A 14,923-nucleotide genomic window follows, 5' to 3' on the forward strand; every position below is an offset into this window, starting at 1 on the left:
TGATGACAGCTTTGCACGCTCTTTGCATTCTCTCAACCAGCTTGATGAGGTAGTCACCTGGAATGCATTTCAATTAACAGATGTGCCTTGTTAAAAGTTAATTTGTGGAATTTCTTTCCTTCTTAATGGGTTTGAGCCAATCAGTTGTGTTGTGACAAGGTAGGGTGAGTATGGAGAAGATAGCCTTATTTGATAGAAGACCAAGTCCATATTACGGCAAGAACAGCTCAAAAAAGCTAAGAGAAACAACAGTCCATCATTACTTTAAGACATAGTCAATCAATACGGAAAATTTCAAGAAATGTTTAAGTTTCTTCAAGTGCAGTCTCTCATGAGAACCGCCACAGAAATGGAAGACCCAGAGTTACCTCTGCTGTCGAGGATAAGTTCATTAGAGTTACCAGCCCAAATAAATGCTTCAGAGTTCAAGTAACAGACACATCTCAACATCAACTGTTCAGACTGTGTGAATCAGGCCTTCATAGTCGAATTGCAGCAAAGAAACCACTACTAAAGGACACCAGTAAGAAGAAGATACTTGCTTTGGTCTGGAGTCCAAATGAGAGATTATTGGTTCCAACAGCTGTGTCTTTGTGAGACGCAGTGTGGGTGAACGGATGATCTCCGCATGTGTATTTCCCACTGTAAAGCATGGAGGAGGTGGTGTTATGGTGTGGGGTTGCTTTGCTGGTGACACTGTCTGTGATTTATTTAGAAATCATGGCACACTTAACCAGCATGGCTACCACAGCATTCTGCAGCAATACGCCATCCCATCTGGTTTGCGCTTAGTGGGACTATCATTTGTTTTTCAACAGGACAATGACCCAACACACCTCCAGGCTGTGTAAGGGCTATTATACCAAGAAGGAGAGTGATGGAGTGCTGCATCAGATGACCTGGCCTCCACAATCCCCCAACCTCAACAAAATTCAAATGGTTTGGGATGATTTGGACCGCAGAGTGAAAGAAAATCAGCCAACAAGTGCTCAGCATATGCGGGAACTCATTCAATACTATTGGAAAAGCATTCCAGGTGAAGCTGGTTGAGAGAATGGCAAGTGCAGGCAAAGCGGTCATCAAGGCAAGGGTGGCTAGTTGAAGAATCTCAAATATAAAATACATTTACATTTGTTAAACACTTTTTTGGTTACTACTGATTCCATATGTGTTATTTCATAGTTCGGATGTCTTCACTATTATTCTTCAATGTAGAAAATAGTCAAAATAAAGAAAAACCCTTGAATGAGTAGGTGTTCTAAAACTTTTGACCGGTAGGCTGTGTGTTATTCTTTTTACCATCGAGGACCACTTTGGAAACAAGCATTTAAATTTATACTTTCAAGTGATATCCTCTAGGTCCACATTGTACATTTTGTTGTATATGTCTGTTACCCAAAATAAATTCAATTCAATAATAGCCCACAAATAAAGTGTCTGCCTTAGTCCAGACAGACACTGCCCACTAACGAATGCCTACTTATTAATTAGTTAATTATACAAAGATCATTGTTCAGTTATATTAGGCAGCTCTCTCCTATGGCTAAAGATTTCAAACACTAGTCCAATTTTAAACCATTTAAAATTAACTTCATGCTGGGTTATGTTCCCTACATCACAAAATAAAAAACAATTGGCACACTACATTTGATGTAATGCAGTTAAAACCGGTGTGTCAATCTGAGTAACATAATAAAAAAATCTAAATCGGTCAATTTAAGCTAAAGATATGTTACACTGCTACAGCGGTGTTTGTCAGACCATGTCATGGGACTAGTCTGAAGGTAATTTATACAAATGAATGGCAGTATGGAGGCAGTTATGAGCCAACAAAAATAAGAGGTTAATGTGTGTTAAAAAAAAATATATTTCCTGAGCCTTCTTATCTCCTAGATATAGGACAGACACCAAACTACCTTATTCCCAACTGTTTATACTTTGAGGTTAACAGCTTGTATCCATACGTTTAGCATACCTCATACAAATAGGTCTATTGCCACATGTCCACCAGATGCATCAAACTCTTTGCGTTCCGTCAGAAGTCATTCATTGTCAATGGAGCAGTCTGCAACACTATGTTGGAGGTGCTGCACTAGGCTGCGGTGCGTTCTGTGTACTGTATCCGTTCAATATTTTCAACTCGTTGCTTTACTGTGCGGTGGTACAAACAGAAGTACACAGACTCCAACTAGCTAGCTTTTAGCTATACTGAACAGAAACATAAAACTCAACATGTAAAGTGTTGGTCCGATGTTTCATGAGCTGAAATAAATGATCCTCGAAATTTTCCATACGGACAAAAAGTGTGTCTCTCAAATTTTGTGCACACATTTGTTTACATCCCTTTTAGTGAACATTTCTCCTTTGCCAAGATAATCCATCCACCTGACAGGTGTGGCATATCAAGAAGCTGATTAAACAGCATGATCATTAAACAGGTGCACCTTGTGCTGGGGACAATAAAAAGCCACTCTAAAATATGCAGTTTTGTCACACAAGACAATGCAACAAATGTCTCAAGTTGAGGGGCGTGCAATTGGCATGCTGACTGCAGGAATGTCCACCAGAGCTGCTGCCAGAGAATTTAATGTTAATTTCTCTACCACAAGCCACCTCCGTCATTTTAGAGACTTTTGCAGTACCGGCCTCACAATCGCAGACCATATTATTTCTTACATTGTCAGCCCCGAAAACCTTAAGTGTTGTTATTACATACAGCCGGGAAGAACTTTTGGATATCAGTGAGACCTCAACTTACCAGCACAACGACCAGGAACCCGATTTTCCCAAAGCAGATCCTTTGTCTGCACTTCCCAGGGCATTTGAACTGTTTCCAGAGGCCAACTCAAAACAACACCGCCGGAGGACAGGATGCCGGAGTGGTCTTTTAGTGAGGCTTCGGATGAGCGCACACTACCCACCGCTTCCGAGTATATTACTCGCTAATGTCCAGTCCCGAGTTAACAACGTCGACGAAATCAGGGCAAGAGTTGCTTTCCAAAGAGATATCCGGGATTGTAACATACTCTGTTTCAACAAAACATGTCTCTCTCGTGATATGCTGTCGGAGTCGGTACAGCCATCTGGATTCTTTGCGCGTTGCACCGACAGGAATAAACATCTCTCCGGGAAGAAGGGTGGGGGAGTGTATGTTTCATGATTAACAATTCATGGTGTAATTGTAACATCATACCGGAACTGAAGTCTTTTAGTTCACCTGACCTAGGATTCCTCACAATCAAATGCCGACCGTATTATCTCCCAAGATCCCCCGCAAGTGGATACCAAGACGGCCATCAAAGAACTTCACTGGACTTTATGCAAACTGAAAACCATATATCCTGAGGCTGCATTTATTGTAGCTGGGGATTTTGACAAAGCTAATTTGAGAACACTGCTGCGGAAATTCTATCAGGATATCGATTGCAGTACACGAGCAAGTAACACGCTCGACCATTGCAACTCTAACTTCCGCTATGCATACAAGGCCCTCCCTTGCCCTCCTTTTGACAAATCCGACCATGACTCCATCTTGTTGCTCCCCTCCTACAGGCAGAAACTAAAACAGGAAGCGCCCGTGCTTAGGTCTATCCAACGCTGGTCTGACCAATCGGATTCCACGCTTCAAGATTGCTTTGGTCACGTGGACTGGGATATGTTCCAGATAGCCTCAGACAATAACATTGACGTATACGCTGACTCGGTGAGCGAGCTTATAAGGAAGTGTATAGGAGATGTTGTACCCACTGTGACTATTAAAACCTTCCCTAACCAGAAATCGTGGATTGATGGTAACATTCGCACAAAACTGAAAGCACGTACCACCGCATTTAATCATGGCAAGGTGACTGGAAACATGGCCAAATACAAACAGTGTAGATATTCCCGCCGTAAGGCAATCAAACAAGCAAAGCGTCAGTATAGAGACAAAGTGGAGTCGCAATTCAACGGCTCAAACACAAGATGTGGCAGGGTCCACAGACAATCACGGATTACAAAAAGGAAACCATTCCCGTCGTGGACATCGACGTCTTGCTTTCAGACAAATTAAACAACTTCTTTGCGCGCTTTGAGGACAATACAGTCTTTGACGCAGCCCGCTACCAAAGACTGTGGGCTCTCCTTCACCGTGGCCAACATGAGTAAAACATTTAAACGTGGTAACCCTCTCAAAGCTGCCGGCCCAGACGGCATCCCTAACCGCATCCTCAGAGCATGCACAGACCAGCTGGTGTGTTTACGGACATATTCAATCAATCCTTATCCCTGTCTGCTGTCCTCGCATGCTTCAAGATGACCACCATTGTTCCTGTTCCCAAGAAAGCTAAGGTAACTGAACTAAATGACTAACGCCCTGTAGCATTCACTTCTGTCATCATGAAGTGCTTTGAGAGACTAGTCAATGATCATATCACCTCCACCCTACCGGTCACCCTAGACCCACTCCAATTTGCTTACCGCCCCAATAAGTCCACAGATGACGCAATCACACTGCCCTATCCCATCTGGACAAGAGGAATACCTATGTAAGAATGCTGTTCATCGACTACATCTCAGCATTCAATACCGTAGTACCCTCCAAACTCATCAAGCTTGAGACCCTGGGTCTCGACCCCGCCCTGTGCAACTGGGTCCTGGACTTCCTGACAGGCCGCCCCCAGGTGGTGAAGGTAGGAAACAACATCTCCACTCCGCTGATCCTTAACACTGGGGCCCCACAAGGGTGTGTTCTCAGCCCCCTCCAGTACTCCCTGTTCACCCACGACTGCGTGGCCATGCACGCCTCCAACTCAAATCAGCAAGTTTGCAGACGACACTACAGTGGTAGGCTTGATTACCAACAATGACGAGACAGCCTACAGGGAGGAGATCGGAGACCTGGCCGGGTGGTGCCAGAATAACAACCTATCCCTCAACGTAACCAAGACTAAGGAGATGATTGTAGACTACAGGAAAAGGAGGACCGAGCACGGCCCCATTCTCATCGACGGGGCTGTAGTGGAGCAGGTTGAGAGCTTCAAGTTCCTTGGCGTCCACATCAACAAACTACAAAAGGTCCAAACACACCAAGACAGTCGTGATGAGGGCACGACAAAGCCTATTCCCCCTCAGAAAACTAAAAAGATTTGGCATGGGTCCTCCGATCCTGAAAAGGTTCTACAGCTGCAACATCGAGAGCATCCTGACTGGTTGCATCACTGCCTGGTACAGCAACTGCCCGGCCTCCAACTGCAAGGCACTACAGAGGGTAGTGCGTACGGCCCAGTACATCACTGGGGCTAAGCTGCCTGCCATCCAGGACCTCTACACCAGGTCGTGTCAGAGGAAGGCCCTAAAAATTGTCAAAGACCCCAGCCACCCCAGTCATAGACTGTTCTCTCTACTACCGCATGGCAAGCGGTACCGGAGTGCCAAGTCTAGGACCAAAAGGCTCTCAACAGTTTTTTACCCCCAAGCCATGACTCCTGAACAGGTAATCAAATGGCTACCTGGACAATTTGCATTGTGTGACCCCTCCAATCCCTCTTATACGCTGCTGCTACTCTCGGTTATAATATATGCATAGTCACTTTAACTATACATTCATGTACATACTTCCTCAATTAGACCGACTAACCGGTGTCCCCGCACATTGGCTACCTGGACTGCCAGGTAGCCAATGTGTCCCACCACCCGCCAACCCCTCTTTTACGCTACTGCTACTCTCTGTTTATCATATATGCATAGCCACTTTAACCATACCTACAGGTATTACCTCAATCAGCACGACTAACCGGTGCCTGTATATAGCCTCGCTACTGTTATTTTTCAGTCTTTTTTACTGTTGTTTTTATTTCTCAACTTGTCTATTGTTCATCTAATACCTTTTTTTTACTTAAAAATTGAGCTGTTGGTTAGAGCCTGTAAGTAAGCTTTTCACTGTAAAGTCCACACCTGTTGTATTTGGCGTACGTGACAAATACACTTAAATTTGATTTGAAATGGTCCACACACACACAGACAGTGTGGTGAAGAAGTCACAACAGGGCCTCTTCAAACTCAGGAGGCTGGAAAAATGTGTCTTATCACCGAAAACCCCACAAACTTTTACAGGTGCACAATTGAGAGCATCCTGTCGGGCTCGATCACCGCCTGGTACGGCAACTGCACCGCTCACAACCGCAGGGCTCTCCAGAGGGTGGTGCGGTCTGCACAACCGGGGGCAAACTACCTGCCCTCCAGGACACCTACAAGGACCACCCGAGCCACTGCCTGTTCACCCCACTTCCATCCAGAAGGTGAAGTCAGTACAGGTGCATCAAAGCTGGGACAGAGATAGAAGCTGTTTTTCAATATCAATGCCATCAGATTGTTAAACAGTCACCACTAGCACAGAGAGGGGGCTGCCTACCTACAGACTTGATATCATTGGTCACTTTAACAAATGGAACACTAGTCACTTTAATAATGCCACTTTAAGAATGTTTACATATCTTGCATTACCCATCTCATATGAATATTCTGTATCCTTCACTATCTATTCTTTACCATCTATTGCATCTTAGCCGCTCTGTCACCGCTCATCCATATATTTTATACTTATATATTCTTATCCCATTCCTTTACTAGATTGTTTTGTTGTGGAATTTGTTAGATATTAGGTTTTGTTGGGGAATTGTTCGATACTGCTGCACTGTCGGATCTAGAAGCATAAGCATTTCGCTACTCACAATAACATCTGCTAACCATGTGTATGTGACCAATGACATTTGATTTGACCACACACACCAGCCCAGGATCTCCACATCCGACTTCTAACACAGCGGGATCGTCTGAGACCAGCCACCCATACAGCTGATGAAACTGAGTATTTCGGTCTGTCATAAAGCACTTGTGGGGAAAAACTAATTCTGATTGCCGTCGCCCCTGTCCAGTCATGCAAAATCCATAGATTAGGGCCTAATTAATACATTTTAATTGACTGATTTCTTTATATGAACTGTAACTCAGTAAAATCTTCAAAATTGTTGCATGTTGCATTTATATTTTTGTTCAGTATAGTTGTAAAGTGAAGCACGTGCGCCATGTACAGAAAATGCAGGTTAAACCTCCGGCAAAACAAAACACATACCCATCTGGTGGACATCGGGCATAAGTCGTCAGAGAAGTTCGCAAAATAAAGTCAAGTCCATAAATATTTGGACATTGACCAAGTTATTTTAGCTTCTACCACAGCATATTGGATTTGAAAGTAAATAATGAGCTGAAAGTGCAGATTTTCAGCTTTAATTTGAGGGTATTTATATCCAAATTGGGTGAATGGTGTAGGAATTACAGGACTTTTGTGTTCCCCCCTTTTTAAGGGACCAAAAGTAATTGGACAATTGGCTGCTGAGCTGTTCCATGGCCAGGTGTGTTATTCCCTTATAATTTACAAGTAAGCAGATAAAAGGTCTAGGAGTTGATTTCAAGTGTGGCATTTGCAATCTGTTGCTGTTAACCCTCAATATGAAGTCCAAAGAGCAGTCACTGCCAGTGAAGCAGCCATCATTAGGCTGAGAAATCAAAACAAACCCATCAGAGAGATAGAGAAAACATTAGGTGTGGCCAGATCAACTATTTAGTACATTCTTAAAAAGAAAATACGCACTGGTGAGCTCAGGAACACCAAAAGGCCCGGAAGACCACGGAAAACTGTGGTTGTTGACAGAATAATTAATTCCTTGGTGAAGAAAAACCCCTTCACAACAGTTGTCCAGATCAAGAACATCCTCCAGGAAGTAGGTGTATTTGTCTTAAAGTCAACATTCAAGAGAAGACTTCAGAGTAAATACAGACGGTTTACCACAAGATATAAACCATTGGTAAGCCTGAAAAACAGGAAGACCAAATTAGAGTTTGCCAAACATCTAAAAAAGCCTGTACAGTTCTGGAACAACATCCTATGGACAGATGACAAAGATCAACTAGTACCATTATGATGGGAAGAGAAGAGTATGGCGAAGTGAAGGAACTGCTCATGATCCAACGCATACCACCTCATCTGTGAATCATGGTGGAGGTAGTGTTATGGAGTGGGCATGTATGGCTGCCAATGGAACTGGTTTTCTTGTATTTATTGATGTGATTGCTGACAAAAGCAGCAGGATGAATTCTGAAGTGTTTAGGGCTATAAAACATGCTGTAATTCCTACACCGTTCACCCAATTTGAAAGCCTGCAACTTCAGCTCATCTTGTTTCCATTCAAATAAATCCATTGTGGTGGCGTACAGAGCCAAAATTATAATAACTCGGCCAATGTACAAATATTTATAGACCTGACTGTGTCAAAGTCACATTGATAAACAGAATAAGCTTGTTGAAACAGCCTTGTAATCATGTTTAAGATTTGATTGACAGGTAATGGATTTACCCATAGGTCACAAAATGTCTGTTGCCCCAATTCCGTATTTCAACTTCGAAATAAATATGGATGGAACACGTTTGGGAGAATATATTTATTCCCAAAAAATGAACAAAGGGAAAACAAGGGTTACAAGAGACAAAAAATACTCAATGCATATGTGAAACATTCAACCAATCGTGTAAAGAGACATTACAGGAGTCAAAAATAAAATAAATGGAATAACAAGTGAAAGTAAAAAATATCTACACAGGATATATTTTATTTTGTAATATAGATTCTTTTTTTTTATTCACATGGTTGCACTTGTGGTGTTGTAAAATAAAAATCAAGTAAACTTCAAAACATTTTCTTCCAGTCTATGGCTTTGTGTAGGTTTTAATAAAATATAGTCATCTTAAATAGCTCTATATTAACCACAGTATCTTGTTCCATAAAGTGCAAACAGAGAGCTACTATGCAGATCTCAATGACACAGCTACCAGGACGCACGGACATCAACCCAGGCCAAAATGTCTGTTACTAATGTCAATGACAGCGATAGCAAGTTTCATATAAAACTACACGCAATCTTTGGTTCTGTTTCAAGCCTTAATCTAACATAGACAATACCACCTGTGTGATAAAGTGTAAGTCAGGGGTTCGCAAACGTTTTGGGTCTGGGGAGGGGACCCCTTTTGTGATAGCAAATTCATCAGGATCCCCTCATAATCATAACTCGAGTGCGATAAAAATAGTCTACAAAGAGTTATGACTTCCGCAGTTTATGGCTGAACGAACCAAGTCTCGGGCCTGGGGAAAGAACATTTCAAAGGGCCCGCCTGTTGGCATCGGAGTGAAAAAGTTGCAGTTCTCAAGCAAATTACTGCTTTAAAGGTAATATCCTGCAATCGACACTGCCATGAGGCAGTGTTGATTGGATAGTGCATTTATGTGCAACAACAAAAACATTTTTGGGGGGAAATAGCTGAGTTGAAAAATGTATAATTGGTGAAATTTTTGTCTGGCTGCGGATGCCCGGCAGTATCTCTACAGAACCCCTGGTCTAAGTGGGACAAAATAATAAAGAAAAACATTTCCTATAAAGAAGAACACATTCTGCAAAGCAGGCAGTCGAGGTCATTTCTAGTCAAGGAAATGATTCTCAAGTGACCAGATTGTGTAGATTCCACAATGCTCTAGGCAAACTAAGTGGTATGCCGTCTGCTAAATGAGCAAATGGAAATGGAAAATAGCCTTGCATAACTCTAGCCTCAGGGTTGATCGAAAGCATTTCAACCAAGACCGAATTTTAGATTGAAAAACAGACATGGCTCAGCAAAGACAGGAGATAAAACCTAGTAAAGGATGCTGGTGTGTTACTGCATAGCTGTGTGTAGGGTAACATTTGACCAGGTACTTGACCTTAACAGCTTTTAGATAATATGTTGAATAACAGGCTTTTCACACTGCATGTTTCATGTTAGCCTAGAGCTAAAGATATCCTGGGCTAAGAGACGTTGAATCCAGTGTAAATAGCCTATACATGAGGGAATGGTTGATGTACGATGTACAATCAAAACACATAAAGCCACATTAAATTACTCCACACTACTTCAGCCATTTTGCATTTCAAGACCCAAAAGAGGTGCATACTGCCAAAAACAACTAGGAACTCGGAAATTCTCCGACTTCCGAGCATTCAAAACTGGGAACTCGAGGGAGAAAAAAAAAAGCGATCTCCGACAACCTTCATCCAACTCGGAATCTTGGGCCTCTTTCTAGAACTCCGACTTTGCGACCTGAAGATCACTCACGTCATGATTTGACAATTTTTCCAAGCTCCAAGTTGTTTTGAACGCAGCAACATGCACACAAATGCATGATGCATCAATCCTCTAGAGGCATAGAAACAGTGGTTGGCCCACATATGGAGGGAGGCCATGTTCCAATGCTCTCAAATGGCTCCTTACCTTTCCTGACAACCAATAGGAGAGGACTAGGAAGGTGAAAACAAGACGGCGGTAACCTCACGAGACCAACTGATGGGCTAGCACCATGCCATGGATTTCTCCTGTGCGTTGCCCTCCTCTCAGATCAGGTGAAGGATTGGTAGCCATTAAAAGAGCAGCTTATTGCAGTGGTTCCCAAAGTTGTTGCACTGTGACCCATATAAAATCATTTATTGTGACCCATCAAGAAAACAAGAGCAATGTTTCTGACCAGGACCTGGTCTAAAGCCACAACCCAAATAAAAAGGATTTGGTCATAAACCACCAAGCGGTTCTAACCCACCATTACACAGTTCCATAGATGGGTCAGAGGGCTGTACTAGCATTGCTCATTGGGGGCGCTAGTAGTCTATAGGAGCCATTCAGGGCATCCCATAGGGCCGGGAGTGGTGCTGGTTGGGTGTGGGGTTATGATATCTACTCTGGCAATGGAGACGCCAGGCTACTAAATCTGAAAATGCATGATCAGTCATGTTGCTAGAGCACAATGAGAACTGTATTCATCAAGGACCTTGTAATGCATCCTAGTAAAGGATGGCTGACAGAATGCATAATGTTACATTGGATCTCAGAAGTCCTGCTTGGCTAACCAATAGTGTACTGTACAACACCCATGAGATTTAGGGGCTTGGGTTGCAACTCATGGCCCCATACACCCACGTGCTGATTTACTGCTACAATTAAAAACACACAATCATGTTTCAAAGATGGTAGATGTTCCACCCACACAAGCACTGACAAACACGTGCAATGTTAGAGTCATTGATACACATACAGAATCCACTTACCAGACACTCACACGGGCACTAAACACAGACACACGAAACACACATTTACACTTAACTTACAATGAAAAAGTGTGAAATGATCATAACCAGCAACCATTAAACACAAGACTTCTAAAAACAAGATAACCGTGAAGGTATTCAAGGGAATCACTTAACAGGTCTTTTCATTTCTATCAGCCTGCCTCAAAATTCTGCAATAAGCACTGGCAGCAAACAGGACAGAGAATCATAAAGTAGATAATGACCTTGTGCTGGATAAACCCTGCTCGTCTGGTGGGGGGAGAATGTGAATCATTCTTTCTCAACAAGCTAGACAGAGGCCATATCAGGTATCAGATTCAGTAAAACGTAGTAGCAGCATCAGCCCCTGAGTATTTGCATGGGGTAAAGATGGTGTAGAACACACAGATTATCAGTCAGCCACTGTAGAATGTCCTAAAGGTACACAGAAAGACATTTTCTAACTAGAGAAGTCACCTGTTTAGTGAGTATGAGCTCACTATCAGGCTTGTTCTAGATTCTCCTGCTCGCTCGGTACAGGCTGTTGGAGCAGAATGGATCCTGTGTGATTTGGACAGAGATGCAGAAATGGGTCAGCAAGCAGGACGTCCCCTGGCTCAAGGGCTGTGGCAGTGTAACGCACTGCATCCTGGGATAGAGGGCTGCGTTTTTGGCAGTCAGTGCAGTGATGTACAGATATAGTATGAAGAGATGGGCAGTGCATCTGTCTGCTTCAGGCTTTCGTATTGAAGTTATTCACTGTGCAAATAGAGAAAGGATTTCCAGTCTTTTAAAAAACATCTGCTTCTAAAGCCAGTCAGTCTATAGACAGCTAAGTGATTTATATTAGATGGCAACAAAGGCTGAGCACAAGAGACTTAAAATCATAAGACGTAATTACTTGGCGTCAATAAAATTGATCAACTGAAAAATGACTGACTTGATGCTTTGCCCCCACAACAGTGACTTAAATCCAACACAATATCATCATTGCTCCACTGAATCCTGTTGATTGCACTGATCAATGAAAATGCAGCTATAATATTGCATTAGCTATTCATGATTGGCTAGTTATAATATATCCTTTTAAAAGAAAGACCAGCATATAGAAATTATATTGGCCTCATAATATCAACCCTCAGCCACATCTCACTATGAGAAGACTGGTTGGGTGGGTAACGGCTAACTGACCACTAGTCACTACAGTGAGAGTGGTAGAGGTTAACATTTGGCTACTTTGAACAACTAGGAATGAGCAGCCATAGAGTATGGCACTACACAGCTAGGAACATAACTTAGCATCCACCTCACAATATGCTCTTAAAAGCCTTGAACAAACAGGTATAACTATAATCCAAGGTAAAAAAAAAATACAATACGAGTATACACACAATAAATACAAATAAGAAGGAATACTATGGCATAATAAGAGCAATTATGGATAACAATTTCTGTGGAATTTCAAGGTACTAAGAAATCCTTCCAGTTTCTAAGTTTGTTGTTTTTAGCATGGCAGCGTCCTATTGATGGGCCAATCAGCAGAGTAAGTGACCGAACAGCGGCCGTATTCACAACCAACTAGTTTAACAGACCTCAGAGTTCTACAGTTATTAAGCTTGATTTAGAGTGGCTCCCTAAAAGACAAGTGGCCATTAAGTTGTGATGGCACTATGTAGGAGCTCATTGCACATCTACCACTATCTGATTAGGGACTGGAATAGTCTTCTATAGGGAGATGGATCGACCATTCACCACAACGCTCTGTGCTGTTTTACAATGTCCAGGCTCCAAACTCACAGTTCTACACCAAGCACAATGCAGCAGACCAAAAGGCAAAGTGGTTTAGTGTGTGTGTGTGTGTGTGTGTTCAACCAGTATGGGCAACATGTCGCTGTGCATGGTGCTAAACAGCAATTGAGAGTTTGAAAGCTGAAGAGGTCGCATTCAGTACTTGCTGTCCTTCTCTCTATCCATGGGTGCTTCATTCTGTCTCTCCAAAACTGGGCACACTACCAACTCCTTCTGCTGTTTTTCCTTTGCTCTATTCTCTTCTCCTCTCCCAGGCTTAATATGGCCCAAATCCCCCCTTCTCTCCCTCTCTTTTAAATCCTTTGACAAACAGCACTCTTCATCTAGCAAACCCCTGATTATTCCTTTATCCCACGACATTATTGTTGTTCTGTGCTGCCACGCCAACTAACCCCTCCCCATCTGGAACTAGAGCCCCTCCCCTGGCAACCAGCAGCTCCTCCTCCTGAATGGGTGCTGCAAAGAGTTTCTCTGGGTCACCCTTGGCAACAGAGGAAGGACGGCGATTGGTCCTTTCCAGCTTGCGGTGCATACGCGGCTCCTGGGGCGAGTCCTTCTGGTCAAAGACGTCCCTGATTCTGTTGACGCAGACGTTAGCAGCTTCCCTAGTCTCCCTGGAGAGCTGTGATAGGCTGAGAAAGCCGTGGGGGAGGTCGTCCACCACACACAGGGTGACGGGCTGATCTACGTTCCTCAGGCGCTTGGCAAACATCACAGAGTCATCCAGCATGGGGTCTAGTGCACAGGCCTAGGGGGAGAAGGAGAGATAAACATCACAGAGTCATCCAGCATGGGGTCTAGCGCACAGGCCTAGGGGGAGAAGGAGAGAGAAACAAGTCAAAGAGGATATTATAGGATCAAGTAAAAAATGATAATTGATGGAAAAGACCCAAAAAGGATTGGGACAAGCCAGTTCTCAACTCCATTTCCCTCCCACCACCTCCCTCCCTCTCACCACTAGGTGTATGGGGGGCAATCCTCTCAGCATGCTGTCGGGGGCCAGTAGAGGAGACATGTAGGGGTTCCTGACGACAGGCGAGGTGGCCAGCTTCATCTCAGCCAGCCGCTCAGAACGCAGCGGTTCGAAGCCCAGGGGGAACTCCCGAGGGTGCTCCAGCACCACGCCCTCCTCCCCCTCAGGGGGCGCTATGGCAACAGAAGACAGAGCATCCGACATGGACACCACCTCCTCTTTGGAGAGGAAGAAGCTCACGTTGTCAGGCTGGAGGGGTACAGGAAAAATAGATTACCATGAAAATACATAAGTTAACACTAGTCTAAGACCAGGACTGTGGAAACCTGATGATACTGGATCATACTGATGCGTCTTTCCGTTGGGACCAGACACTTGTTCTAAGAATCTACAAGCCTCAAGTATATTTTTTCCATTTCAAATCACAGGAACAAACATTGACATGTTTCACTGACAGTTCTTCATTATTCCCCCTGTAGACAGAGGCATTCATACTGGCTTTAAAGAAACAGAGATTATCTCCATACTGACACACTAGAGGTTACACTCAGACACACAGTTCTGCCTGCCTCCGCCAGTTAAATCTGTGGAGGAGGGAACAAGACAAGCAGCTTGATCACCATCTATTTGCATAAATGATTCAGAGAGGCTTAGTTAAGACAAACACCAACAATTCAGTGACAAGTGTGTCTGAAGTTGTTGTAAAAGTAGTAAGGATGAAGCTGCCACACTGATCTGAAGTCAGTTTAAAACCCCCCCCCCCAAATGGTCAGGGTTCGGATTTGGGGAGGGTAATCTGATCCTACATCTGTTAAGGGAAACTCAGTGAGTACCATACTGTGGGTTCGGGGAACACCATTGCATTGTAGGCAGGTGTGGTGGGGGCAGCAGCGGGGGTGTTGTTGGCATTGTTGGCGTGGCCTGCCAGGCTCTTCAGAGACTCTCTCCTCAGGGAGAAGTCCGAGGGATGCTCAGGGG

At 43.6% G+C, this 14,923-nt stretch overlaps 1 protein-coding gene across 4 annotated transcripts in view; it reads right to left on the reverse strand.

Moving 5' to 3' along the window:
- Positions 1–8,463: 8,463 nt before the first annotated feature.
- The window catches only part of LOC115183447 (hormone-sensitive lipase), a 43,853-nt gene continuing 37,393 nt past the window's right edge, over positions 8,464–14,923 (reverse strand). For 2 of the 4 annotated variants that reach the window (XM_029744690.1, XM_029744691.1), the window contains 3 exons: positions 14,784–14,923; positions 13,928–14,194; positions 8,464–13,720 (listed from right to left, as the gene is read on the reverse strand). The exon at positions 14,784–14,923 is cut by the window's right edge and continues 72 nt beyond it. In XM_029744690.1, coding sequence (XP_029600550.1) covers positions 13,319–13,720; positions 13,928–14,194; positions 14,784–14,923 — 809 coding nt within the window. In that variant the 3' untranslated portion in view covers positions 8,464–13,318. Of the gene's footprint in view, positions 13,783–13,927; positions 14,195–14,778 lie in introns of those variants that run through there. The other 2 variants (XM_029744692.1, XM_029744693.1) reach the window with 2 other exon arrangements.

The sequence above is a fragment of the Salmo trutta genome, chromosome 3 (assembly GCF_901001165.1).
Source record: "Salmo trutta chromosome 3, fSalTru1.1, whole genome shotgun sequence".
In the NCBI taxonomy this organism is placed as follows: domain Eukaryota; kingdom Metazoa; phylum Chordata; class Actinopteri; order Salmoniformes; family Salmonidae; genus Salmo; species Salmo trutta.